At 35.7% G+C, this 25,532-nt stretch overlaps 3 protein-coding genes across 4 annotated transcripts; 1 reads left to right on the forward strand and 2 right to left on the reverse strand.

The window, feature by feature from the left end:
- Nucleotides 1-2,588: 2,588 nt before the first annotated feature.
- LOC132185410 (F-box/LRR-repeat protein At3g26922-like) lies at nt 2,589-3,719 on the forward strand. Its single transcript, XM_059599188.1, has one exon. It carries the CDS (start codon nt 2,589-2,591, stop codon nt 3,717-3,719), a length of 1,131 nt encoding a protein of 376 aa, XP_059455171.1.
- Nucleotides 3,720-5,829: 2,110 nt separating this feature from the next.
- Nucleotides 5,830-15,589, reverse strand: LOC132184480 (uncharacterized). The gene is made up of 11 exons (XM_059598127.1): nt 15,175-15,589; nt 14,665-14,733; nt 14,196-14,291; nt 13,956-14,080; nt 13,399-13,594; nt 12,480-12,655; nt 10,861-10,990; nt 8,349-8,509; nt 7,063-7,145; nt 6,806-6,920; nt 5,830-6,090 (listed from the first exon to the last, which is right to left on the reverse strand). Exons 1-11 carry the CDS (start codon nt 15,496-15,498, stop codon nt 5,865-5,867), a joined length of 1,701 nt encoding a protein of 566 aa, XP_059454110.1. The 5' UTR covers nt 15,499-15,589; the 3' UTR covers nt 5,830-5,864.
- Nucleotides 15,590-16,321: 732 nt separating this feature from the next.
- LOC132184880 (uncharacterized) lies at nt 16,322-23,617 on the reverse strand. 2 transcript variants are annotated; one of them, XM_059598663.1, is made up of 8 exons: nt 23,440-23,617; nt 23,105-23,336; nt 22,835-23,003; nt 17,753-17,823; nt 17,592-17,669; nt 17,140-17,227; nt 16,778-16,833; nt 16,322-16,698 (listed from the first exon to the last, which is right to left on the reverse strand). In XM_059598663.1, exons 1-8 carry the CDS (start codon nt 23,503-23,505, stop codon nt 16,619-16,621), a joined length of 840 nt encoding a protein of 279 aa, XP_059454646.1. In that variant the 5' UTR covers nt 23,506-23,617; the 3' UTR covers nt 16,322-16,618. The 2 variants fall into 2 exon arrangements, with proteins under 2 accessions (XP_059454646.1, XP_059454647.1); XM_059598664.1 differs by having other exon boundaries at nt 16,323-16,698; nt 22,835-22,988.
- Between the last annotated feature and the right edge of the window lie 1,915 nt (nt 23,618-25,532).

Genomic DNA, 25,532 nt, shown 5'->3' on the forward strand with positions numbered 1-25,532 from the left:
CTATTAAAATCACCATTTGATCAAAATTCAATAATGATCATTCACAAGCTCAATGGTAATTTTAATAGCCACATCATTTTTAGTAGGACACAAGTATGTCATCTAGAATTACTCTGGGCAAATTACCAATAAGGACTTTGTTTTTAACAATAAAATAACTAACCGTTGTCATATATGCAAGTTTTTATTTCTGAAAGCATATATATATAGACTGTTTTAATTTATGGCATTCCAGCAACCTCAAAAACATAACAAAATTACAAGCATAATTTGGCATGTCTATTGGTGCAACAAAAGAAGGCCTATATCTACTGATGATGCTAACTAATAAGATCTCAGAACAAATTATACAAAATAATGAAGAACACAACCAAAAGTAATGTTCGAAGCATTTCAATGGGTTAAAAAATCATCTTCACCTTTAACCCTTCTTCCTAGAGATCTTTTTGTACATACAATAGTTGTATGGAAATGCTTTTAGTTTAGAAAACAATTTAACTGTATATATATACCTGTTTCTTGAAAGAACCTTTTCCACAAAGTTTACTGATCAAGAGAGACAACAAGTTTTTACAAGTTAGCTTTATATTTTAAGATAAATGTTATGGTTCCTCCAGATATTCTTCTAATCATACATGTATATTATTTTCTAAAATAAATGAGGAACTAATAGGTAAGTTTTTTTTTTTCCTACTTTTTTAGAAGAAAAAAAAATATCCACGTAGGACCAGGAAAACACCAAAAAGAACCGTAACATTCCTCATTTATATTAATATATTATATATTGATCATTTATCGTTAATTGGACTAATCATTTATTGTTAATTTTCATACCAAAATCAACCACCAATACCCAATAGGAATTTCTCAACATACCAACATCACAAAATCACGATATTAGATTTGAGAGGAGGAGGGAGCAGATCTACTCCCTCGTCATCTCCCCTTCCCCTTCTACTCCCCGCTCCTACCCTCTCCCTTTTGGTTTTTTTCTTTTTTCTCTTTATTTTTGTAGGTATTCTCTGACCAGATCAGCAACTTTGGCCTCTCCGCTACACGTCTGTCCACCTTCTACCGTGTTGTGTCGTTCATCTCTTCCTCGGCCATTGCCGCTGTTTGTTGGTTGTTTGTTTAGGTCTTTCCTTTTTAAAAAGAGGCTTTTTCTCTCTAGATCTGCCCTCATGAGCGAGGATGAATAATTATGTGTAAGAGGTTATTTCTCAAGGCTTGGATAGTTCGGTATGAGGGGTTATCTCTCACAGCTGGTTAAAATAAATTTTGTTAGGAAATTTGGCTACCCATGTTTTAAGTCTAATTTGCTCGGAGCAGATTTGATCTTTATTAGCGGAAGATTGAAGTCATAGATAGCACTTGATTGTAAGAATTTTTGTTTGTATCTATGACTTTGTAATCTCATAGCATGTGGCTATGGTTTTGCAGAGCTTTATGTTTTGTGCTGTAAAAGCGTTTTGCTCTGCTTTGTAAGAACTTTATGCTCGTGATCTTTAATCAATGAAATTCTCAGATTTTCGTTCAAAAAAAAAATCACAAAATCACAAACTAAGAGCATCACAGAGTAAAGTATTGATTAAATGATTAAATGCATATCTTTTTATGAGTTTAAGTTTTTGGAATAAGTGGTGATTTAACATGGTATTACAACCAAAAGTTCTAAGTTCAAACCATGACTTCATCAATTAAAATATTTTACGTGTTAAGCTTTACCTATTAAAACGAAATTTGAGCCAGACGTAGTAAAAAAATAAAAAAATATTAATTAAATAATTAAATTCATATATTCTTATTTACTTAAACTCCTAAGAAAAGTAGTTATTTAACATCTGCTATGTTGCTTTTGGCTTAGAATTTCATATATTGAAGCCAAAGTTGTTGTTGGGCCTACCTATTTAATTAAGCTAATAATAATAATTTCAAGTTCCTATATAGGGAAGAATAACTTAATATGGACATGCAGTGTAGACTGTCAGAATATATATTCTATATTAAATTGATTTATTTCTCATTTTGGTTTGATTTTAATCAAATTTATAAATTTGTTTACTATTTTGTATTAATTATTTATATTAAGCTTTTATTCTCTGCGTTTAAGTTTTCTTGTTCCCTACTCCTTATTTCTCACTATAAATAGAGAGCAAATATTGTATAATCTCACTCTTTTCCGCTCTCTTCTTCTTTTTTTCATATTTTAATTATATAAAATTTTACACAGAAAATCAAACACAACCCTAATTAATCTCAACAGACACGACGACAAGTCGGTCGGCAACGCACGACGACGCCGTGTTTGTTTGCCGTGGTCCACCTTGTCGAAACGCACAGATTTTCTTCTATTGGAACGCCGGCTGTCGCGGTAGGGAGAAGGTTGGTCTTCCTTATTTTCTATTTTTGTCAGTTTTTCTTTTATTCCGTTAATTTTTATAGTACGTTTGTTTCTTTCCAGTTACCAGTTGGTATTGTTAATATTATTATTGTTATTATTATATATATTAATTTGTTTAATTAAAACTCATGAACTTGTTTCTCTAGCTATTGTACGACGTTGCTGGTTTACGAAGCTTTCAACCTTAATGGAGCACAAAATTGACCGGCTGTCGGAGTTGCCGGAACCTCTTGTAGAGCACATTCTATCATTCATCCCGTTGAAACAAATACTTCAACTTACTATGTTGTCCAAGACATGGCAAAACGTCTGGACTTTATTCCCCATTCTGAAATTTGATCAAGAGCGAGGGCAGAGAAAGAGAGAAGAGTTTATTTATTTTGTGGAGAGAACTTTACTCAGTCGCCGTAGGCAAAAGATAAGTATAAAAAGACTTGAGCTTCAAATATTGGACATTGATGATGAATGCTATGGTGTTCGTGTGAACCGTTGGATTGACTACGCAATTGAAAGCAATGTAAAAGAGTTTTATATTTGTGCATGGCCCCTTAAATACTATAAGGTGACTAAGAGTGTTTTAACAGCAAAATCAATAACTGAGTTGACGTTGTGGGGTTGCAATTTGGAGTCCTTTCATGGTCATGATATTAACTTATCCTCCTTGAAAAAGTTGGTTTTGGGTGAAGTTTGTAATGCAAATGACCAAATTGTCAAAACCCTAATTGCTGCCTGTCTTGTGGTGGAAGAGATAGAATTTGCACGATGTGATGGATTGAGAAATATACATGTCTCCGGTCTTTCTAAACTCATGGCCATTGAGGTGGCTTTTAATTTTGAACTTCACAGCCTTGAGATTGAAGCATCAAATCTTGAATTTTTACACTTGAAGTGTTTGAAATCATGCCAAATCTACCTGCTCTCATGTAAAAATTTAAAGAAATTACGATTAGAGTATATGATGGTGACAGACAAATGGTTGCACGACGTTCTTTCTAAACAACCACTCATTGAGATCTTGACCCTAATTGATTGTGATATGTTGGAAAGGATTAAGATTTCAAGTGACTGCATGAAGCGTTTAACCTTTTATCGTTGCAGGAAGCTAGTTGAAGTAAACATTGTTACTCCTAACTTACATAGGCTTGAGTATTGTGGTGATCCTATATCTTTTTCTTCCAACACTTCAACTCTATTGGAAGTCAAACTTCGATTTTGGAGTGATCACTGGATCTATGGTGTTGAAAAGATTGAATTCCTCTCAAAGTTAAATCATCTAAAACTAGTGACTTGGAGAGCTCACCGTGCCAAGGTATTCTAGTTTCTTTTATTTGATGTTTCCTTAGTCTTTGTTACTTTGTACATCTATTATTAACATATATAATAAAAATCTAATATGGTTTTGTTTACTTTCTGAAGAGTGTGATTACTCCAACAAAATTGAGAGAAAGCCAACCATCCCCATTATATGACGTCAAGCAATTGATGTTAGAAGCATGTTTTACACCTACCAGATATGAAATCAACCAACTTGTTGATGCCTTATTGTGGATTTCTCCTCTTTTAGAGAATCTCTCAATAGAATGGAGAGATAGGGACACATTCAAATGTATATCTTTAAAGGTATGGCAAATATATGTGTGTATATATATATATTCATTTCTTAGAATAAAGAAACTTGCTCATACTTCTCATGTTGTTTAATTTTAAGATGCTTTATAATTAATCAGTTATTTAGAGTTTTCAAAATCCAAATCATGTACTATATCATTAAAAATCAATCATTTTCCAATGAAACTTTTAATATTTTCTTTAGTTTCTTATAAGGTTGTAACATTGTCTTGTTCATCTTCTATTTTTGTTAAAATTCTTGTGAATAATTCTAGTTCTTTAGTGATAACTATTTTATACCAGCTGCTATTTGATCTTTTGTGGCCCACGTGTAACATTGCCATTAGATGCTAATAGTGACAATGAAATTTTGTTATTTTGTTACAAGAAGTGCATTAATGAAATTTTTCCTATTGGAAAAATGATTGTATTGCTATCATGTGTTCATATTTTTGAATTCGATCTATTTCAATTATTATTATTATTTTTTTTTCTTTTGGCCTAAAGTAGATTAATTCGACACCATTAAGAATCTTAATTTTTTGATAGTTATTTTTATTTGTTGAAAGCAATAAAAATTAAGATGACGCATTCATGTTACTAAATTCATGCTCTTGTACGTTTCAGTTCTCATATATAAGCTCACTTTATGAAGGGGAGAATCCAGATTGTTGCAAACTTCTTCCAGTTTTGTGTTGGCGTCATTGCTTAAAGACTGTCGAGATTGAAGACTTGGGTAAATTTGCAAGCAAGAAAAGTTTGAAAAGATATTTTTTCAAGAAGGCAAAAACATTAGAGAGCTTCCAATATTTTTAAAGAATTTGTACTGCTTAAACGTGGCAAAAATCAAATTTCCCTCTCTAACTTCTATGTTCATTTTGCAACATGATATATTGATCACTATGTTTGAGATACTCTGGAATTTAGGTTGCTGAAATTTCTTAATAAACTGATAGTCACTTTTATATAATTACCATAAGTTGATCATATCTTATATGAAGAAAAAAATACATATGAAGAGTGTCATACCAGAAAATTACATAAACTGATATAGTCACTTTTCTATGCAGGGTAGGAGTGTTTACAGCAGTCTAAGAAAATTTACTAACCAAAATAGCTAAAAAATTTATATTTCTCTATTTTAGCTATCAACTTTTCCAAAACACACCCATCATCCTAAGCATTTTAATCATTGTTCTATTTAATATTCATTTTCAAAGATTTCTTTCTCTCTTGATTCTTTTTCAACCAAATAAACACCCAACCGAACCACAAAAATTAACTTTAGAATTCTCACCAAAACTCACGACTCCTCCATAGAAAACTAACTACTAAAACCCCCTACTGCAAGAGAACCACAATCAAGCATCCCATTTCTCTCCAAATCGGCCAAGCAAGAAAACCCCTAAAACTAAGACAACACTAAAACTCAAAAGAAAACCCAACTAAAAGCAACCCAGCTATTCCCAAATCACAATCATAAAAAATTCAGTCTCTCCTCTAGAATCAACAACTTCATTCAATGAAACTACAAAGCAGTGCCCTAAAACTCGAATGGGACGGCCAAACCAGAGAGAAAGAGAGGTCAACGGCACAGGACTTGACGTCATGGTCCCCTACGAGGTCTCCTCGACGGCTGTTCTTGCTTCCAGCTAGTGTGTGTTAAAAGAATTTCAGCAAAATGCTGAGGCTGCTGGGGGGGCTTTTTTTTGCTGTTTTCAGTAGTTTGCCTCACTAAAAAGCAGCTGAATGAGATCTACAATTGGGTTTTCTCCTTGTTGGATGCAAGGCACTCATAGGTTCTAACATAGTAGAGAAAGTAGTTTATATGTTTCCCTTTTGAGTTCTCTTGCTCCTAAACATAACGATTCGGTTCTTTTCGTTTTCTGCGGGTACTAGTGGCAACGATTCTTTTTTGTACTGATGTGCAGTCATCAGTCTTTCCAATCAAGGTAAATATACAAGTTATAATAAAAACTATACAGATTGAAATCACAAATGATGAACTTGGCTTGCTGCAACTCAATGATGCAGATGGCTCCAGGCTGACTGATGCAAACCTTTCGCGAGATTGTCTTTGCCTGTAAATGAGCAAAAGACAGATCTAGAGGATGAGTTCAAGGCTAATAGATTACAAGTAAGCAAATTCAAGTAATGAATGTGGTTAATTCCAGTCAGATGCCTGAGAATGTAACATTCCTGGAACTAGTAAAACCAAAGCTTTTTCACGAATAATAAGTTTTTATCCAAACTTTGAAAAGAGAAATGATAAAAATCATTCTCAATCCCATTGAATTTGTGGTGGGTGAACCTATCGCTGGATTTTCAAAAGAGATGGATAGAAAATGGAATGAAGAATGATGTGTAGCATGACTCTCTTTTCCAAATGCCTTCTCCCCTCCCCCCCAAATGCCTCATCATTATATTTGGGAGGACTCTAGTTCTCCTTATAGCATTACTCTTCATAAGAACTACAAAGAGTTGTAAATAAAAATTCATACAATACTAGATGCCCCATCCCCCTTTCTCTTTTTCTGCACCCCCTTTGATTTAATTTACATCTCAATTGGGGAAAAAAGGGGCATTTGCAGACCAGGCTAGCTCAGCATGCTACATCAAAGTGTTTCCTACTTAAAACATGGCTTTACTTTTAATTGATTTCTCAACTCCAAATAATTTGGGATTCCTGTTTAGCTTGATTCAATATCTTGGTATTTTATGCTTTACCTTCATCTTTTTTGCATTCCAAATTGTCATGCTAAGAAGAAAATGATATGAAGTGCCAGTGGAACATACCCCAAGAAATCCTTAATTGAGTTCCACAAAGATGCAACACTTTTGATTCCTGGGCTTGAAGCATGGCTTTTTCGGTTCCTAATTTTACGTTTATCAAAGTCGCCGTGCAGTGTCCCTGGAAAGGTAGAATAAAACAGATACATAAAATCCTGATTGGACTATCAATAAAAACTCCCTTCAGATTATCCAATAAACATCCAGCAGAACGTTTACTTACAATCTACCTCAATCAAAAGGTAGTAAAATGATCACATTACCAGTTTTACTGGCAGAATCGGTATGTAGTCTGCTTGATGCCCGAAGTGAAGCCAATTCCTCAACAATTTTGCGTTCTGTATCACTGCCATAACAATTGGATTTAAACAACATCACAAGATAACAGAATAACAAAAAACTATAATCATGGAGGTAATCAGCCTCTTTATACTTCAGTAAGCATCGCATACATTGTACCTCCATATAATTCTGAACATATCTCTAGGTTCAACCTCAGCAGTTATATTTGAGAAAAGAATTACTTTGCTTAACAATATCATTTGATCTAGATGAAACTGGATTTCTGGTTTCATGTAGTCACTGACCTACTTCCATTAAAACAGACATTCTTTTCTATTTCTCTCCAAAACTTCTTGCATGGACAATGGTTACCTAAAAGACCCTGTAAAGCATGATCTGTATTGAAAATGGCATCAACCATCACAACAAACACAAGTAACTTCTGGAAGACTTTGCTGGACAACATAGTTCACAGGAGTGTTCTTTCTACTGAACAATACGAAAACAGCCTATTATTTGGAATTGGTCATCTACTATCTTGAATAGAGGATAGCCTCCTTTGGGAGAAGCATTGGAAGTCATCAAATCCTTTACTACAAGGTACATGGTCATCAGTCAAGATTGTGTGAGACCTGTGCCAAATTTTTTGCTCAGAAAAAAATCAAGATTTCATTATGTTCACTAAGAAATCAAGCAGTCCCGTACCGATTTGTTTGTGCAACTAAGCTGACACCTAAGCCACAATAGTATATTCTTATTACTATTTTGGAGAACCCACTACAAATTACTTTTGTACTTTGTTCAGTAAATTATTATGCTTCATTTCAAGAAGTGTAATTGACACTACAATGCTTAATCCAACACGGGTACCATTATTAATCATTGTTTTGAAGGCAATTGCAAAGTGCAACATGTTTTGCACTAGTAAAGGAAGTCATAAGCCTCAAGATACAAATGAATAGTAACAAAAGAAAAAGACACCTACATGCGCAGAGACATACATATTGGAGAAAACTGGTATCAACAGGCATAGTTTCAAAGGGAAAACTCATGTTGCATCTTGATTATTTTAAATGGAATTTTCCCAAAAACATATAATAAATGTTAAAACATACATAAAACAAGAAACATGTTCTATAGCGAAAAACAAAATAAAATTGCTGGGACTTGTGAAAAGCAAACAGTTACAAAACAAACATGGTTGGTCAAAAGTACTAAAACAATGGTGAAGGTGGTCACGAGGCCTTAACAGTAAAAGGACACAGACCTGATATCTTTTGGTATCAGAACATTCACAATGAAGTGATGATCGCCTCTAAGAGAAGGTTTATTGATGTTTGGAACCCCCATGCGTGACATTTTAACCGTCTCTCCAGGCTGAATCCCAGAAGGAATTTGAAGATCTTTCCAACCCTCAACAGTTTCTACCTGAAGTCACTTTGAGATATCTGTGTCAAACAACTTATAATCATATTTTGCGGCACACCAATACCACTAGCCATAGGGCTCTGGAAAATACTATAAAAACTCAGGGTTATGAGACCCATTCTTCATTTCAAAGATGGCAGAAGGCAGAAAATGAAAGAAATATACACAATTACACTAGAGCAGATAGAATATTCAAGAGACTGAAATGGCGGAAAAAATGTAAGGGTATAGACTTGTAAAAACATTTAACATTTAACAATAAAAGAAATGAATTCTACTCCAACGGATATTAGATGTAAACATCACAATTTGTAATTTTCAACCTATGCTACCAGTAGGGCCAATATTTAGGATTCATAAGGTCGATTCAATTTCTTCATTTCAAGTAGTAAAAGTTACCACTATATATGAAAACCAAAACTATACTAACAAAAAACTGTGTTTTAGGTCTATAGCTTCATAGAGTTCTCTACAATAACATCGTTCAATGATGGTATAGATTTCCAATACAAGAAAAAAATAATAAATATGTTTAAGTAACAATGTAAAAAAAAATTGGAACATTTAAATGGCAAAAACGTTTGTCATCACTTAGCCTACCCCATAAGAAATCCTGCTATAACTTTGTTATGCAATTGGCAACAAACACAAAGGGGAATAAGTGGCATGAAATACGTATAGGAATTGGAAAGATGCTCTTTATAAAGGTAATCCTTCCACCCTTAGATAAGTAGATCCTCTTCCAGCCAGCTAAACGACACCCAATCTTCTCGATAACATCATCGCAAATAGATTTGGCCTTAAACTAACAATGAAAGGCCAAGATACTTCAAAGGCAAAGAAGACACCTCATAGCCTAGAATTCTGGCCATCCAACATTATTGACATTGCCCACGGGCACTAATTTTGACTTAGCCAGATTAACTTTCAAACCAAATACAGCTTCAAAGCATAAGAACAAGGCATGCATATAGCAGAGGTGTTGCAGGTTTGCCTCACAAAATATCAAGGTATCATCTGCAAATAACAAATAGTAAATATTAAACGCACCAATGTTCCTAGACCCCATAGAAAATCTTGAAAGAAAGCCCTCCATCCATAGGTAGCATTTTACTTGGAGCCTCCATTACAATGACAAAAACAAAGGATACGGAATCTCTCTGTCCAGACCACAAGAGCTCTTGAAGAAAGTGGAAGAAATAAAATGCGCTATCCAATTATGCAATTTTCCCTCAAAATCAGAATTGACATAATTGTAGGCCCTCTCAAAATCCAATTTGCAAAGCACACTTGGCTCACCAGATCTGATCCTACTATCCCGACATTCATTAGCTATAATGAACGGAGTCTAGGATTTGCCTACCTCTGACAAATGCATTGTGGGGCTTTAAAATAATCTTCTCTACAACCCTTCTCAACCTATTGGCTAGAACTTTGGCAATAATCTTGTAAACTCCACTCACTAGACTAATAGGTCAAAAATCTTCAACATCAATAGCCCCAAATTTCTTTGTAATAAGAGCAATAAAAGTGACATTAAGGCTTTTCCCAAACTTACTTCTAGCATGAAAATCATGGAACACCTTCATAACATCTTAATCACATCCTAGCAAACTTAAGATAAAGCCATAGAAAAACCATCAAGCCCTGTTGCCTTAGTTATCACTATTCATACCTTTCATGAAATCCAGTACCTTACTCACCTCAAACAGCTGCTCTAATCAAGTGGCCTCCTCCTCATCAATGAAATCGAATGCAAGGCCATCCAGCTTGAGCTGCCAGCTAAACTCTTCGGTAAACAATCTATTATAAGAATGCACGATGTATTCCCTGATCTGAGTTTGATAGGAGGTAACTGATCCATTTACCAACAATGACTCGATAGAGTTGTTTCTCCTATTTGAGTTAGCCACTCTATGAAAAATATTCGTGCATTTTTCACCCTCTCTGAACCAAAGCTTAGAAAGCCTTGAAAATGATAGGAAGTCCACCAGGAATTAACTCTGTCCACAAAGCCTTCAACCTCTAACCACATATTCTCGAACTTAAATTATCTTAATTTACTAAAAGTCATTATATATCTGAAGTTATATATGGGAAAACATAGAAAATTCAATAAAAATAGTTTTACTATAAAGCAATCAAACAATATAATCATCAATTTTCCATGTAAATTAAAGATTAAAAAAAAAAAATTCTCCTTAGTTGGTGATGAAGGTTTAACTATAACAAAATTAACACATGAGAAGACATTTGAAGCAAATCAATCACATCAAAGAATAATGCTGATAGAACTTAGAAGAATGGAAAAGATTTGCTCCATGTCTAATAATACTAGGAACTACTGTTACCTTTACTACAATCCCCAATATTGCGTCAGTATAGTCAATATTAATCTTTGAGTACAAGTGTAGACCTTCCCTCCAAATTCCACGCTTTTCATCTACATGGAGGACCAAATAGAGATCACCAGCTATGCCTCTGCCAAAAGGAAAAAAGAAAGAAAAGAATAAAATCTAAATAAGAAAGAAAAGAGTGCACCAAAATTTATACAGTTGCTTTCATGATACCATATCTTTTCTTAATGTCACATAACAAGAAAAGCACAATACAAGACAAACATAGAAGGGTCTGTTGTCTTCCAATTTTATAGAGTATTATGTTCTCAAATTCATAAAAAAAGAAACCAGAACAGAAATGTGTTGCCCTAGGTGTTTCCTGAAGCTGCTTTCACAGATATTCTTAAGAACAACCTATATTCAGAGAATCAAGATGAAATTTTCATTTTCTTTATTGTTCCCACTTTAGGGTCAACAAAATGACCAAAAACATGTTTCTAGATTTCTTTCTTGTTCCGTAACAACTGTTTAAAAACAATTTTCTGATAACAGAACCATATTGGCTTAAAAATGAGCATGTACCAAGATGATTACAGGGAAGACAAAGAATCAAATACCAGGTAGAGAGAGAGAGAGAGAGAGGGTGGAGACAGAGAGTAGTCAAAATGGTAGTTTTAGATATTTGTAAAGCCAATCTGGGCTCCACCAAGTTCCACACAGGATAAAGGTGTGCTTTTGGTGGGGTTTTGGATGAATGGATGAGGTTCTAGCATCATTGGGTTTTAGACTCCCACAACAAATGAATTAGTGAGTCTTAACCTTTCAGACTTCTGAACCACAAACATCACAATCTTTGAGACAGTAATTTTCCAGTACTCTAGCCCTTTGTTCAAAAACCCTAACATTTATACGCTTTCATGTTCTTGAAAATCTTTAAAGTTACCTTCCTGTTAAGAACTCCAAAATAATTTTTTTTTTCCAAATTTTAGGCTATGAGCCAACTAAAATTTTATATATCAAATTTTAATTAATCAACAACTTACACTACCTTATGCAACATAAATTTTCTATAATGATAGTGCCAATGCATTGATGTTGATGCATATAGCCCTAATCTCCAATTAAAGGGTTGCTCTACCTCAGAGTTCTTCAAACATAGTTAACTACACAAATCAGAAATATAGATAAAATACTTCCATGTGTACAAGTTCAACTGAAGGTAATATAAGGCTGTTTGACACAGCGACCAGTTCCTTGCATATAACTTGCAATCTGGACTTATGTTGCAGTATATCTTCTCCACTCCCGAAGGACTTAAATAACTCTCCACAAACAAAAGTGTTAGCAATTTAAACCATTCCTAGGACCAGAATGAAATCAAGTTATGACAGTCAGCAAGAAGCAAAAACTATGGCCTTTAAGACACACTTCATTTTCACTCTTTCTACCCCTCGCATATCCCTTCCTCTATTGATCTTACTTAGTTTCTAGAGCTGCTCACATAGCACCATATAGAAAAAGAAATGGCCAATTTATAGAGTCACCTACCAAAGCTTTGAATATCCAATTAAAATATTGCATTAGCAACACAACTCAAAAAGAAAGAAAAAAAAATCTTCAATTGATCACACCTTTTCTTATTGAGATTCCCCTCTCCTTGGATTTGCATTGTGGCTCCATCACTAACACCAGGAGGGATGACCACTTTCATGTTTCGTTTCAATCGCACTTGACCACGGCCACCACACCTGTGGCAGTGATCAGTGACTATCTTGCCATCACCGCCACACTTTAAGCAAGTTGATACCTAAAAGCCAAAAAATAATATCCATGCAGCATATGTCAAACATGGGAAGTGAAATCTACAAGAGCATATGGCAGGAGACATATTATATATGATAAGCCCTTTTTTATTGTGTTCATAGTTTATAATATCAGCTCAGGCAGAACTTGGTTCACAGAACAGAAAAGTAGCATTAGCCTAATGAAGATCCATAGCATAAGCTATATGTATTTAGTTATTTGACGATAAACAGGTTTGTAACAGTTTAAAGGGAAGTTAATTCATGGAAGTACATGTGTGATGCAAATATTAGAGGAACATAGAAAGAGAGGACACAAACATGTAACAAGAAGGCTACCGCCTCAATCTTTTTTCCTTCTATATGTGAAGTTAAAATAGGGGGGGCCCAAATGCCATATCTGGTGGAGGCAACAATCATGTGGTCTCAAGGTTCACTTACAAGAATTTTGCAGTGAAACACTTAATTAGAGACATTATCTTTAGAGTTCAAGCTGGCCAAGTAGTTTTCCACAAGCTTCTAAGATGAAAGATTATGCATTTGTTAGATGATTAACTTCCATTTTTCATCCATGCATTAAGATAAAAAGTAAGTTACAATAGCCGTGTCATCTTCATCTAGGTCCCATTGTAATACATCTCAACATGTTGTGCTGGAGATGCAATTAAACTGAAGAAACAAAATTTTCCTTACATGCTAGCTAGATTATGTCATCACTAATATTATTCTGTTCTAATAGGTCATATACCTGTGACATTATTCCAAATGGCGTTTTCTGGCTTTCCATTACCCCTCCTCTACCACCACAATCAGTACATGATTTTATGGAACTACTAGATTTGGCTCCTGTTCCATCACACTTATCACATGTCTCGGAACAAGGAACTTCAATTTCCTGCTCTCCACCAAAAATTGATTCCTCAAAGCTCATATAAAGGTCATACCTGTAATAAAAAGCAATTTAGTTTAAGCATAAAGCTCACCATCTAAGGATCTAAATACAGATTTATGAATATGGCAAAACAATATTCCACCATTTTGCTTGCAAATTCTTTAAGATTACTCACTCTATGGCTATGCAAAGCTGCATGATTGGAGTTTGTTAGAAGCTTAGGATGTGGTTCTAAATAAGGTAAGGCTGCATCTATCAGTAACACTTTAAAAAGACTGAAAGGAAACAAATTCTTTTGAAAGACATGAAGTAAACTTTAAGCATATACATAAAGTGATGTTGGCCATAGAGTAGGGACACAACTGTAATAGATTCAATATCAACCCATATTAATTTTGCACATAGATTGTTACCGAATGTCAAGAGCCTTTTTCTGCTTGTTTCTCAAATTGAAACTGAAGCCTCCTGGTTCACCTACTCCACCAAAAATCCCATCGGACCCGCCAAAGAACGCACTAAATACTTCAGATGGATCCATCTACAAATTTAATAATTGAAATGAATCAAGAAAATATGGTTCAGGAAGTACTTGGAATGAGCAGATTGGCTTAGTGGGGCATCATGGAAAACAGAAGAGATGGTTATGAACTTACCCCCTGTGAACCACTGCCCGGCCCACCATTTTCTGCCTGTAAACCTGCCTCACCAAAGCGATCATATAAAGATCTTTTCTCATCATCTGAAAGGACCTACACAGATGCTTTATTATCACATGAATAAAATCTGAAGTACAAAAAGATAACTCAGCAGCATATAATCATTTTTTTTATAAGTAATTCAGCAGCATATAATCATTTACTCACAATAAAGAACTCTTCAATCTACTTGATTCAACATCAAGCCATACATCCCCTGAAGGAGAACATTTACTGATACTAAAGCATGAAGTGCAATATCCAAGCAACATAATAAATGAATGAACAAAGTAATGGAAAGAAAAGAAAAAATCATTCAAAAAAAGAATGTCTAAGAAACCAACTAAGAATTCATTAAGTTCAAAAAAAGTTATAGGATGTGCAAATATAAATGGAGGGAAGAGCAGTATATGGGGAAAAGAATTACCTCATATGCCGCACTTATCTCTTTAAACTTCTCTTCCGCCCCAGGGCCTTTATTCATATCTGGATGGTACTGTTCCATAGAAGGAGATATCAATCTTCCAGTAAGATGTAACTTGACACAATGAATGAATAGAAATGTAAACCATCCCACAGTTGTTGCTAGAGCTGGTGCAATGATATGCCATGCATGTTTTTTCCACATGATTCATTACAAAAGCACATTAACAAAAAGCTTCAAAATTTCAGCTCTGCTATGGATAGCAATATAGAAACTTAGTTGTCCAACTTTACACAGAGGATAACAACAACAACAACAACAACAACAAAATTGAGTACTAGAAAAGCCTGTGTAACGCTACATTATGAATCCGCTACATGCGTTGTGTATAAACTCAAATTGTTGTTGTGTTGTCAAATCACGTTTCTTTTTTCATTTTCTCAGCAACCAAACAGACCCAAAATAGAAATCTGCTTTAAAAGTTTAAAAATCGACTGCATAACAATCACAAACCTTACGAGCGAGCTTTCTGTAAGCGCTCTTGATTTCCTGCAACGAGGCACTGCGACCGACGTCCAAAGTCGAGTAGTAATCGGTTCCAGCGGCCCTGATTGAAGCGAAGCGCGATCTCCTGCGGATGAAACCACAGTTAGGGTTCGAAATCCAATCGCTTCTGTTGAAGAATCCGGAAGCATTGGAGCTCAGACCCAAGCGGATAAGGGTTGATGATGACACGTCAAAGGAATAGGGCCGAACCGCAGAGTTGGGAAATGGAGGGAAGTTGGAGATAGGGTTTATAAGATTGGCATGAGAGAAGGGACTGTGGCTTATGGACATGTTTGCAGAGTTTGGGATATTGGTGATGGTGAGGGGTTTAGAGGGTTTGGCTTTTGGGTTTTGGGGGTTCTGTTGGTTATGAGCCTTGGAAAAAAAACACACACACTTTTAGATGATATCATATCAGATTGTGAAAACACAATTTCAAAGATTTTATACACATTAATAAAGAGCATAATAATGGTTTTGAAAAATAACTTTATAATTTTGATTTGAAAAAGAGTTTTCTTGTGGTATTAAAGGTAAGTAGTACTGCTCTTTTAAAAGATGTTTTGTATTTTGAATGATTTTGAGAAAAATGTTGTGTTTTTAAAAAAAGTTAAAAGTGTTTTTTACCAAACGTGGTTTTTTTGGGTCTGTTTGTTTTTGTGATTCTTGTTTCCACATGAATATTGCAGTTAAGGTAGCAAAAAACAAAAGTAATCACAAGAAATCTGTCACTGTTTCACTGCAAAACATTTTCTTGGCTGAGAGGCTCATGTGAACAACAGGAACTTTAAAACATATATATTATATACCATCTTTATTAGTCACTTTCCTGAACTTTGATTGAAACATGCAAACCAAGGTTTAGTAGATTGAGGCATATTACTTGATCAAGGGACCTGTGTCAAGCTTTTGGCTGCTCAAAGTTCTGATTTATTTCATTGCATTTTAGAAATGATGGGTCTTTCTGATCTGCAGAGGACAATTTGTTCATGGCAAATTGTTTTGAGAAATGCTACCCAAGCCCTGAAATCTACACTTCCAAAATTCTTACTTATTGATGCAGCTGTGAAAATTACTATCACGTCTTTAGTCAAAGAGTAAGTATTTCGGAATATAAATTTGAAAGTTTGTATAGCATTTCTCAATTGTTTTTGCCAAATAATTATACTACACAACATGGATTTAGATTGCAACAAATTTTGCACTGGAATACCATCCAGGTGCTTGAGTTTCAATACACATTCTAAGCCAGTCTGTGTAGACAACTGTTTTTGCACAAACAACATAGACTCATATCAGTTCAATACAATATTGATTGATTTTAGAAGCAATAACAGTCAGTTCTACACTTCTTTTGCAGCTCTGTTGCTCTACTTTAGTACATCAGTATCTTTTTTAGAAAAGGAAATCCTTATCTTCTGCTCTTGTTTGCTCGTTGAAGAAGCTCATCCATTAGTAGATGTGCCACAGATTTGTATCCCATCTCCCGAGCTTTGATATCAATAGATTGCAAGTAAATTTAGCAATGAGAATAAGAGCTGAATCATGAAGAGAATTAAGATAGACAAACCTCTGTATATTGCTAGGCCAGTTGGAGGCATCTTTCGCTTCCTTAGGCACATTGAACTATCCGAAACAAAAACAAAAGCTTCAATCAGTTCATTAGAAAAGGATTTCAGCATCATAAACTACTAAGAGTCTATTTGAGATTGCGTTAAAGAGTTTAAAAAGTGCTTTTAATAAATAAAAAGTTGTGTCAAGAAAAAATTGGTTGTTTGATGAAAAACTTAAAAAATAATTTTTTGGAAAAGTTGTAGAAAAAAGCTTTTTCAAGTTGATTTTATAAACAAAAGGTCTGTTTCCAACGCATTCCAAACAGACTCTAAGATATAATTTAAACTTATGGAAATCTTGAGAGAGGGACTCCTGTACCTGTTACATATCCAGTAAGGGTTAAATCCTGTTTCTTCTGCACAGTGAGGGCACATCCATTCCTTATCCTTTCTCACCTCCTCCATCTCTAACAAAGCATTGTAACAGAAATGTTTAGTGTAATTGGTTCGAAGTCTCCCTTTTCTTTACACAGAAAGTAATTATTTTGCAAGACCCCCACCAACTTATATAACCCCAAAACCACCACCTTTTGTTTCCCCTCTTTATGAGGATCCTTATCTGACACTTAGAAGTGAACAGCAAAGTGTCCACTCAAATCCATAAAACATGGATCACGAATAAGGTTATTTCTTCCTATTATTTGGTCCAAAAAGAAGAACAGCAAAAGGATGGTGTGGCTCCAAATATATGTCTCATTTTAATGATCCTAATTTGTTTCCTTTCATCTGATGTATATAACATTTTCCTTTGTTATTTATATATGGACTTACCTTCACCATACCTAACCTTGAGACAAGCTCGACAGAGAACACCATAGCTAGAATGACAAACTGAACAATCTGTCTTCCCTGTTCAGAATATGTTCAGAGATTGTCAAACCCATTCAAGAAATACTTAGAATGCAGCAAGTGATTTCAAAAATAAAACTAACCTATGCAAGGCTGATCCATATCAAAATTACCACATCTCTTGCAATCCTCTTCAACGCACAATGTCTTTTGCCTGCAGTTATGAATTTTTGGATTCACAATGAGATATCATCTCTAATCACCATTTCATTTGAGATAAAAACAATACTGCAAGGTTTAAACAAGGGGAAATAAATCTGACACCAAATTTGTTATCCTAACAATTTGAAAGTTGTCCCATTAATTTTGGTAACTCTAATAAGTTATTCTTTAGCAACATTGCTGCAAATTAACATCTGTTAGAATCCGCAGCACACACTCACAAAAAATGTCAACAAAGAAGAAGCAAGAATTAAGACACAAGAATTTAACGTGATTCGGGAAGATTGCCTATGTCTATGAGCAGCAACAATGGTGTTTATTCTTCATTAGTATAGAGGAAAAAGACAATAATAAAGAAAAATACCACGTTCGAAGAAGGATGAAGCACTTTGTTTTTCAAGATACTACAGAGAGCCTCGTTCACAAGACCTTTCGAGTCATGTTCAAACGGAGGTGTTTCACAAGAAGCTACTGAGAAGTTCGATCACAAGCTCGTAAAAGATGTTTGATCAAGAAGGGGTTTGAGCTAGATCCAAGACATCCGATTGCAGTGTCGTTTTGCACCCCGTTTGAACGCCACTAGCTCAAAAATGTATTTTCTAAACTGACTTCCATCTAAAGCCTGTGGTTTTCCAGGGTATATATAAGAATCATAACTTAACGATTTTTACAAGCCCCTGAGGCTATTATTTTGTGTTTTTGAAGAGAGTTTTAGCATCCCTATGCCTTTATTCTAAAACCTCTTCTAGACTTTGTTAAACCACACAAAATCAAACCTTTTGCCTCCAAGAGTTCAAGATAGAAGATTGGCCAAAGTTCTTGAACTACTGTGGTAGAAGACTAACAGGTCGTTAGTTGGATACAATTCAAGTTTACTACAGTGAGGAAATTGATAATAAATTTGCAACCAATTTCTCACCAAGCCTTTATGCGAAAGACAAGTTTGAAAAGAAAACACACGAGAATACACACCAATCACACGTGCACAAAGAGTTTACGTGGTTTGGTCCAAAATCTGGCCTACATCCACCAACAAGAGAGTTTCACTATGAGCAAATTCTTACAACTCACAGTACATGCCCATACCACCCAAATACACTTTTCCCCAGAGAAAAGCCTCACATACTCCTCTCAACAAATGATAATTGAGTTAGACAAAAACCACTCACTCTCTTGCCCCATCCCTAGCTTTCTTCTTTCTCTTCCTCATTTGAAGAAGAAGCTCCCTTCTTAGGTGAACAAACACAAAGGCATCATTCCTTTATATAGGAAAACCATTGTGTGCCTAGAAGGTTCTAGAATGTTCCACCAACATCAAGAAGACTCTTTCTTCTTAGAAGGTTCCGAAATGTTCCACCAACATCAAGAAGACTCTTTCTTCTTAGAAGGTTCCGAAATGCTCCACACACATCAAGAAGACTCTTTCTTCTTAAAGAAGGAAACCATTGTGGATCTTGTAGAACACAAGAGAAAGTTCCGAAAGATTCCGCCTACTAGATTCAAGGCATACCTCAACAATCTCCCACTTAACTTGAATCCTATCAAGGCGTAAACTCCCTCGGATGTCTCCTCCACCTGAGACCTTAGATCCGTATCTTGACTGATGCCCATCCCCACGCCCCAGGATGTCGTACAAAACACTGTCTACACCAACAGTTAATAATTCTACAAGAATTATTATGCTCCACCATAAAGAGCACATGCACTTAGAATTTAAACCATTCTAAGAATTTTCATTTTCGGCACATGTCGAAAAAATCCTGCTGAAAATTATGGTGCAACTTCCATGTTTGGTTCCCCCAGAAGTTCATCAGCCATCGACACCCTTTTCCACCACATACCCGACATCAAAGACCAAACCAATGTCCCGTATGCAAATGTGGACCCGCTAATACAACACATCCATTATCCTGACATTTTTAGCGGTCAGCCATCGACACCCTTATCAAAGAGCATCAACATAATCATCTCTTACTGCAGCGAGAGTGTGACATTCTGTAGATTTTATAGATTTAAAATAGAGTTATAATGCATCTTTGTATATATTAATGCTTTTATAAGTGATATTAATATTATTTATCTATTAAAAATATCTATGTAGTTATTGGTTTTAATCCATGAGATTATTTATTGGAGTGCATATATATATATATACTAGGATTTTAGGTGAGATTTTATTTAAATTAGATAACTGGTAGATCTCCTAGAATATAGGAAGAGATGTTCTTTTTTTTCCTCAACTCTTGTGGGTATTATCCAAAAAGATTTAACTTCATTTATTCTTTTTATCTTTTTAAAACCAGCAAAGCCAGCAAAACCAGCAAACCATGGCCACCATTCTTCATTTGTTCCAGGCGTAGGGCCATATGATCAGGTCCTCAAGTATAAGGACACCCATTGGAAGCCCCATTCTTAAAACTATTATTGGAGTGCATATATATATATATATATGCTAGGATTTTAGGTGAGATTTTATTCAAATTAGATAACTGGTAGATCTCCTAGAATATAGGAAGAGATGTTCATTTTTTTCCTCAACTCTTGTGGGTATTATCCAAAAAGATTTAACTTCCTTTATTCTTTTTATCTTTTTAAAACCAGCAAAGCCAGCAAAACCAGCAAAGCATGGCCACCATTCTTCATTTGTTCCAAGCGTAGGGCCATATGATCGGGTCCTCAAGCATAAGGACACCCATTGGAAGCCTCATTCTTAAAACTATTATGTACAGTGGCATCTGAAAAATTTAAAGGGAAAAGGGGTGAGTTCGCAACTCAGTAAGTAGCCACAACACCAAGATGCCATAAAACATGTTATGCAGATTTTATGTCATAATCTCAGTTATGCACAAATAATAAAATAATTGACAATTAATGTAAGAATAGCAGGTAAGTTATGAGATGTGCAAGCACTTCCTTTTATTTTTCTTTTAAAACTACTGTTTTACCCTTTTGACCCGACACCACAAATTTACCGTGAGCGGCGCACGTTGGCCCCGAAGGACCTATATGCTCATCCTGTCGTCACAGGGGAGAGCTACTAGGTTGGGAACTTCCCTAGGTGAAGGCCACCTAACCAGTAGCACACACCTTCTCATAACCGTCTTTCGGTGTACTTGCCATGCTACCCTATGCGGTACCAATCGTCACTAAAATCGTGTATCGGGTTAAACATTTATAAGCATGAATGCACATGTAACATTTCATATGATCTGTAAAAGCTCATCTGTAATTGTATGTTATACCATGAACTTTGAGAGCTCTTTTCATTCATAATCATTGTCATGCATAACTCATAAAAATAAGATAATTGTAATACATAAAATTCTTAAACCATGGCACATGATTGAATAAAACTTTGCATTAAAAATATGAAAGGAAGTGCAATTAAAAATCATGTAAGTGGATTCTTTATAAAATCCCCAAAATGTTTCCAAATGATTTATAATAAAATTTGTTGATAATAATAATTATATTTCTTATTTGTTGCGAGTCCCTTTAAGTTTACGTTTCCCCTATTCACCTTAATCGGGGGCGTGACAGAGAGAAACAATATTAGTGTTTTTGGAGCAATTTGCCAAACCTGCTCTTCTTTTTGTCCCAAAATACAGCCAAGTAAGTTCCCGGGAAAGACTGGAGGGGTCACAACGGTCCCACTTAAAACCCAGTCTCCTTAGACAACAGTGTTGTCGGTTGACAGAACTTTGCTTCTCGTATTTTGAATAATACCCATACACAGTACCTCTGAACAGCACTCTGTGCTCCATCCATGAACAATACTTCCTCCCATGAACAGTGCTCCGTACTCCGTCCTTGAACAGTACACCCACACTCTGTCCTTGAACAGTGCCTCATGAACAGTACCACCGTGAACAGTACTCCATGAACAGTGCCTCTCGTCCGAACCTTTCAATCCCAAACTTCAAGGACTGCATTTCTTCTTAACGAGTAGAAATCCGTAACCTTGCTCTGATACCAATTGTGAGGAAATTGATAATAAATTTGCAACCAATTTCCCACTAACCCTTTATGCGAAAAAAAAAGTTTGGAAATAAAACACACGAGAATACACACCAATCACACATGTGCACAAAGAATTTACGTGGTTCGGCCCAAAATCTGGCCTACGTCCACCAACAAGAGAGTTTTACTATGAGCAAATTCTTACAACTCACAGTACATGCCCATACCACCCAAATATACTTTGCCCAGAAAAAAACCTCACATACTCCTCTCAACAAATGATAATTGAGTTAGACAAAAACCACTAACTCTCTCTTGCCCCATCCCTAGCTTCTTTCTCTTCCTCATTTGAGAACAAATGATAATTGTGCATGCCTTTGGGATGCACAAACACAAAGGCATCATTCCTTTATATAGGAAAACCATTGTGTGTCTAGAAGGTTCCAGAATGTTCCACCAACATCAAGAAAACTCTTTCTTCTTAGAAGGTTCCGGAATGTTCCACCAACATCAAGAAGACTCTTTCTTCTTAGAAGGTTCCGGAATGTTCCACCAACATCAAGAAGACTCTTTCTTCTTAGAAGGTTCCCGGAATGTTCCACACACATCGAGAAGACTCTTTCTTCTTAGAGAAGGAAACCATTGTGGATCTTTGTAGAACACAAGAGAAAGTTCCGGAAGATTCCGCCTACTAGATTCAAGGCATACCTCAACAACTACAAAGGTTTTGTAAGCATAACCGATTGCAATTTGAATATTCTATAGTGTATAAGTTTACAGGGGTTGGCTGCTCTCAAAATAGTTTTACTTTTGAAGAGTTTTTCAAACGTTTCCATTTCGTCACCAAAATTGTCGTGTTTGTGTTTGATCTCTTTACTACTTCATTTAATTTTGGTGAGATTGCATGTAGTTGCGATATTTTTGTTGGCTGTAATTATTAGACAAACACCAATTCACCCCATTTAGGTGTTAGTTGAGAGATTAATACAAACACTTCATGAGGTAATTAAAGTTGCAGTATAATCTACAGTTATAGACAAAACCTGCAGAAGTGGCAACAAATTCCAAACACAGGGTTATAGACATTGCCCCTTCCCTTGCTTTTGCAACGCCGAGCAGAATCTTCAGGCGACAGCTGAAGCTCCAAACCACTTGCTTTCACTCTTCCCCAGCTACGAGATCTCTCTTCACTCTCCTCTGAAACATCACCCACTTTCCCAACTCAAAACTTCACTTCCTCCGCTACCAAATAAAGCACACGCGAGGCAAAAGAGGAAAAACAGAAACAAAAACAAAAATCTCAAATAAATTACCCTCTTTTCCTCTCAAGCGGGCAGACCGGCGTCGCGAAATTTGCTTGGGGGTGACGTCGGCGTCAGCGGCGGTGGCAGTTGTCTGCTTCAAACGATCGGAGCGACGCAAAGGCGTGATCTTGTAGTCTTTTTTATTGTATTCTCTGACGTGGGCCTTCGCAGGTTTTGCAGATGAAGCAATCGACCGGAGTTCGGAGACTGTTTTTTGCAGTCCCAGTGACGCCAAGCGAGCCTGTTCCCATTTCATTTTCAATGAATATATAGCCATTCATCATCAAAGAAAACATCAAAACACAAAATTGATAGAGAAACAGAGACAGAGACAGAGACAGAACCTGGTTTTCTAAGATTCTTGCACTTCGGAGGTCTTCGTAGTCACTCTTTGTTCTAAGTCTTCCCATTGTTTTGGTTCAATCGAATGGAAAATGGAGGCGCAGCGCAGGGCCAAGGTTTGGCCTTTGGGGACTCCGGGTCTTGCACGGAGAAATGACAGTGCTGTCGCTGTAGAAGTTGTTTCTGAATTATCTCAACGGTCAGGTATTGAAGAGAGGGCATTTTTGAATTTAAAACTTCAACGGTAAACACGCAGAGTCGGCTGTCCCTATGGGAGAAAAAGGAACGACAGCTAAACTTCAAATTTTAACCCACAAATCACAATCACTTCAAATTAATTAAAAACTCTCATTCTTTGGTATAAATGAAAAAAATTTATGGATCAAGCAATGATAAGTCGTGGAAAACCTCGATGAGATGTATTAGGTATGAACCCTTAGTTAAGTATTTATTCAAAAAATAAAAATTAAAAATTAAAGGTTTGTTGAAAGGTTACTATGAGATAAAAATGTGGTATATGGCGTGATTATTAATTTCATTGTCTTTAAGCATATAGTGTGTGTTTAGTTTAACCGTTTCAAAACGTGCAATTTTTTTTAAAAGAAAAGAAAAATTAGATTTCATACTCAATTAATAAAAATACGATTTTTTAAAACTTAGTTGCAATAGGAAGCTTATATTCCTCTCTGCTCCAATAACCAACCAGCCCAAATGCGCCCCCAAAGCTCCGATGAACCAATGTCCAAGTAGCCCAAGCACGACTTCAGGGCCACTCAGGAGCCCGTGAGCGCAGACTCTCCAATAAGCATTTAGAATGAAACGCAAGTTGCTAGTAAAGACTCATAACAAGGATATCCTTTAAAAAATAATAATAATAATAATAATAAAAATAAAAAAAACCACTAAATTAGCGATACTTGACTAAAATAAATTTATTCAGAGAGATAAATATCGATTTACACCTAAAATATGCACGTTGGATGCATAACAATTATCTTGTTTGATAATTTTGATTTATGATTCTTATTTGCCAAAATTTGAAGTCCTCTTCATTGAGGCAAAGAAAAGGTTTCTTGAGAAAAACCACCCAACTTTCTCTACATATTGCGCGATAACTCTATACACACACAAGAATCACACATAATCTTACATATAAGGAGGAGGTTAGTTTGTTAATTGATCAATTCGGATATGGTCATCAAACCTGATGATGTCGACCAGCTCCATGATCTAATCAATGGAAGTGTTAAGAGGACTTTAATCCTTAACAGATTCTTAGATGTCTGATATATCTAATTATCTAAAATATTTCTTTACTCTATTAAAATAATCTTTTAATATTTGTTGATCTCTCTCCCCAAAAAATAAGTAATATCCCTGTTAGGGATTGAGCCGACAACGAGGCTCGACTTTATCGCAATCCTGCGGAAAGGCTCCCTTTGGAAAACCCAACCATGATCAGAAGAGTCCCTCCATATCGGAATCCGAATAGGCCAGTTGAAGTCGAGGCTGTGTCTACGAAGTCTTCCCGCAATCTTTTCCACGCCAGACGCACTACGAGACTTATGGCATATGCGCATCTTTGAATAATGAGCGAGAGGAAAATTTAGTTAAGAAACAACCATGTTGCATACGTAATAAGCCAGCATACAGGTATGATGAAGGTCACATCAGCACTAAAAAGCAGTAAGTGCACATTATGGACATCGAAGCCGACAGATTACCTACTGTGTATTCAATATATGCATTTCACACTCTTCATTAACTCTACGACTGTCATGTCAATCATACGTTTTCCAAGCTCACAACCAACTACGCCGACAAGCCTGAAGCAACTTGCAATGTATGGACTGCTCAAATTGCAGTACAATTCGAGCACCTCAGTTTTCCCAAAAAATTTGAGGACAACGTTTGGGGATGCCGGATAAGGAAACATTAAATAACAACACATGAAAGCCCACATTATAAGGATCTTCCTATCATTAGAGAAATCCATGAGAAAAAAACGAATTAGAATGCAAAGAACGACAAGGACAAAGGAGGGGAGTAAAAAAAGGAGGAGAAGTCAAGCATGGGCCCTAAGGACAACGTAGAT

Source organism: Corylus avellana, chromosome ca6 (assembly GCF_901000735.1).
Source record: "Corylus avellana chromosome ca6, CavTom2PMs-1.0".
Taxonomy (NCBI): Eukaryota; Viridiplantae; Streptophyta; class Magnoliopsida; order Fagales; family Betulaceae; genus Corylus; species Corylus avellana.

What these genes read in the sequence shown, in the direction of transcription:
- LOC132185410 (XM_059599188.1), top strand. Translation starts at nt 2,589, where the DNA reads ATGGAGCACAAAATTGACCGGCTGTCGGAGTTGCCGGAACCTCTTGTA.
- LOC132184880 (XM_059598663.1), bottom strand. Translation starts at nt 23,505, where the DNA reads ATGGGAAGACTTAGAACAAAGAGTGACTACGAAGACCTCCGAAGTGCA. An exon ending in TATGGATCAGCCTTGCATAG is followed by an intron (nt 17,670 to 17,752) that starts GTTAGTTTTATT and finishes TATTCTGAACAG; the next exon opens with GGAAGACAGATTGTTCAGTT. An exon ending in CAAGGTTAGGTATGGTGAAG is followed by an intron (nt 17,228 to 17,591) that starts GTAAGTCCATAT and finishes ATGCTTTGTTAG; the next exon opens with AGATGGAGGAGGTGAGAAAG.
- LOC132184480 (XM_059598127.1), bottom strand. Translation starts at nt 15,498, where the DNA reads ATGTCCATAAGCCACAGTCCCTTCTCTCATGCCAATCTTATAAACCCT. An exon ending in CGATTCTGCCAGTAAAACTG is followed by an intron (nt 6,921 to 7,062) that starts GTAATGTGATCA and finishes CTACCTTTCCAG; the next exon opens with GGACACTGCACGGCGACTTT. An exon ending in TCAATTAAGGATTTCTTGGG is followed by an intron (nt 6,091 to 6,805) that starts GTATGTTCCACT and finishes GCTCATTTACAG; the next exon opens with GCAAAGACAATCTCGCGAAA.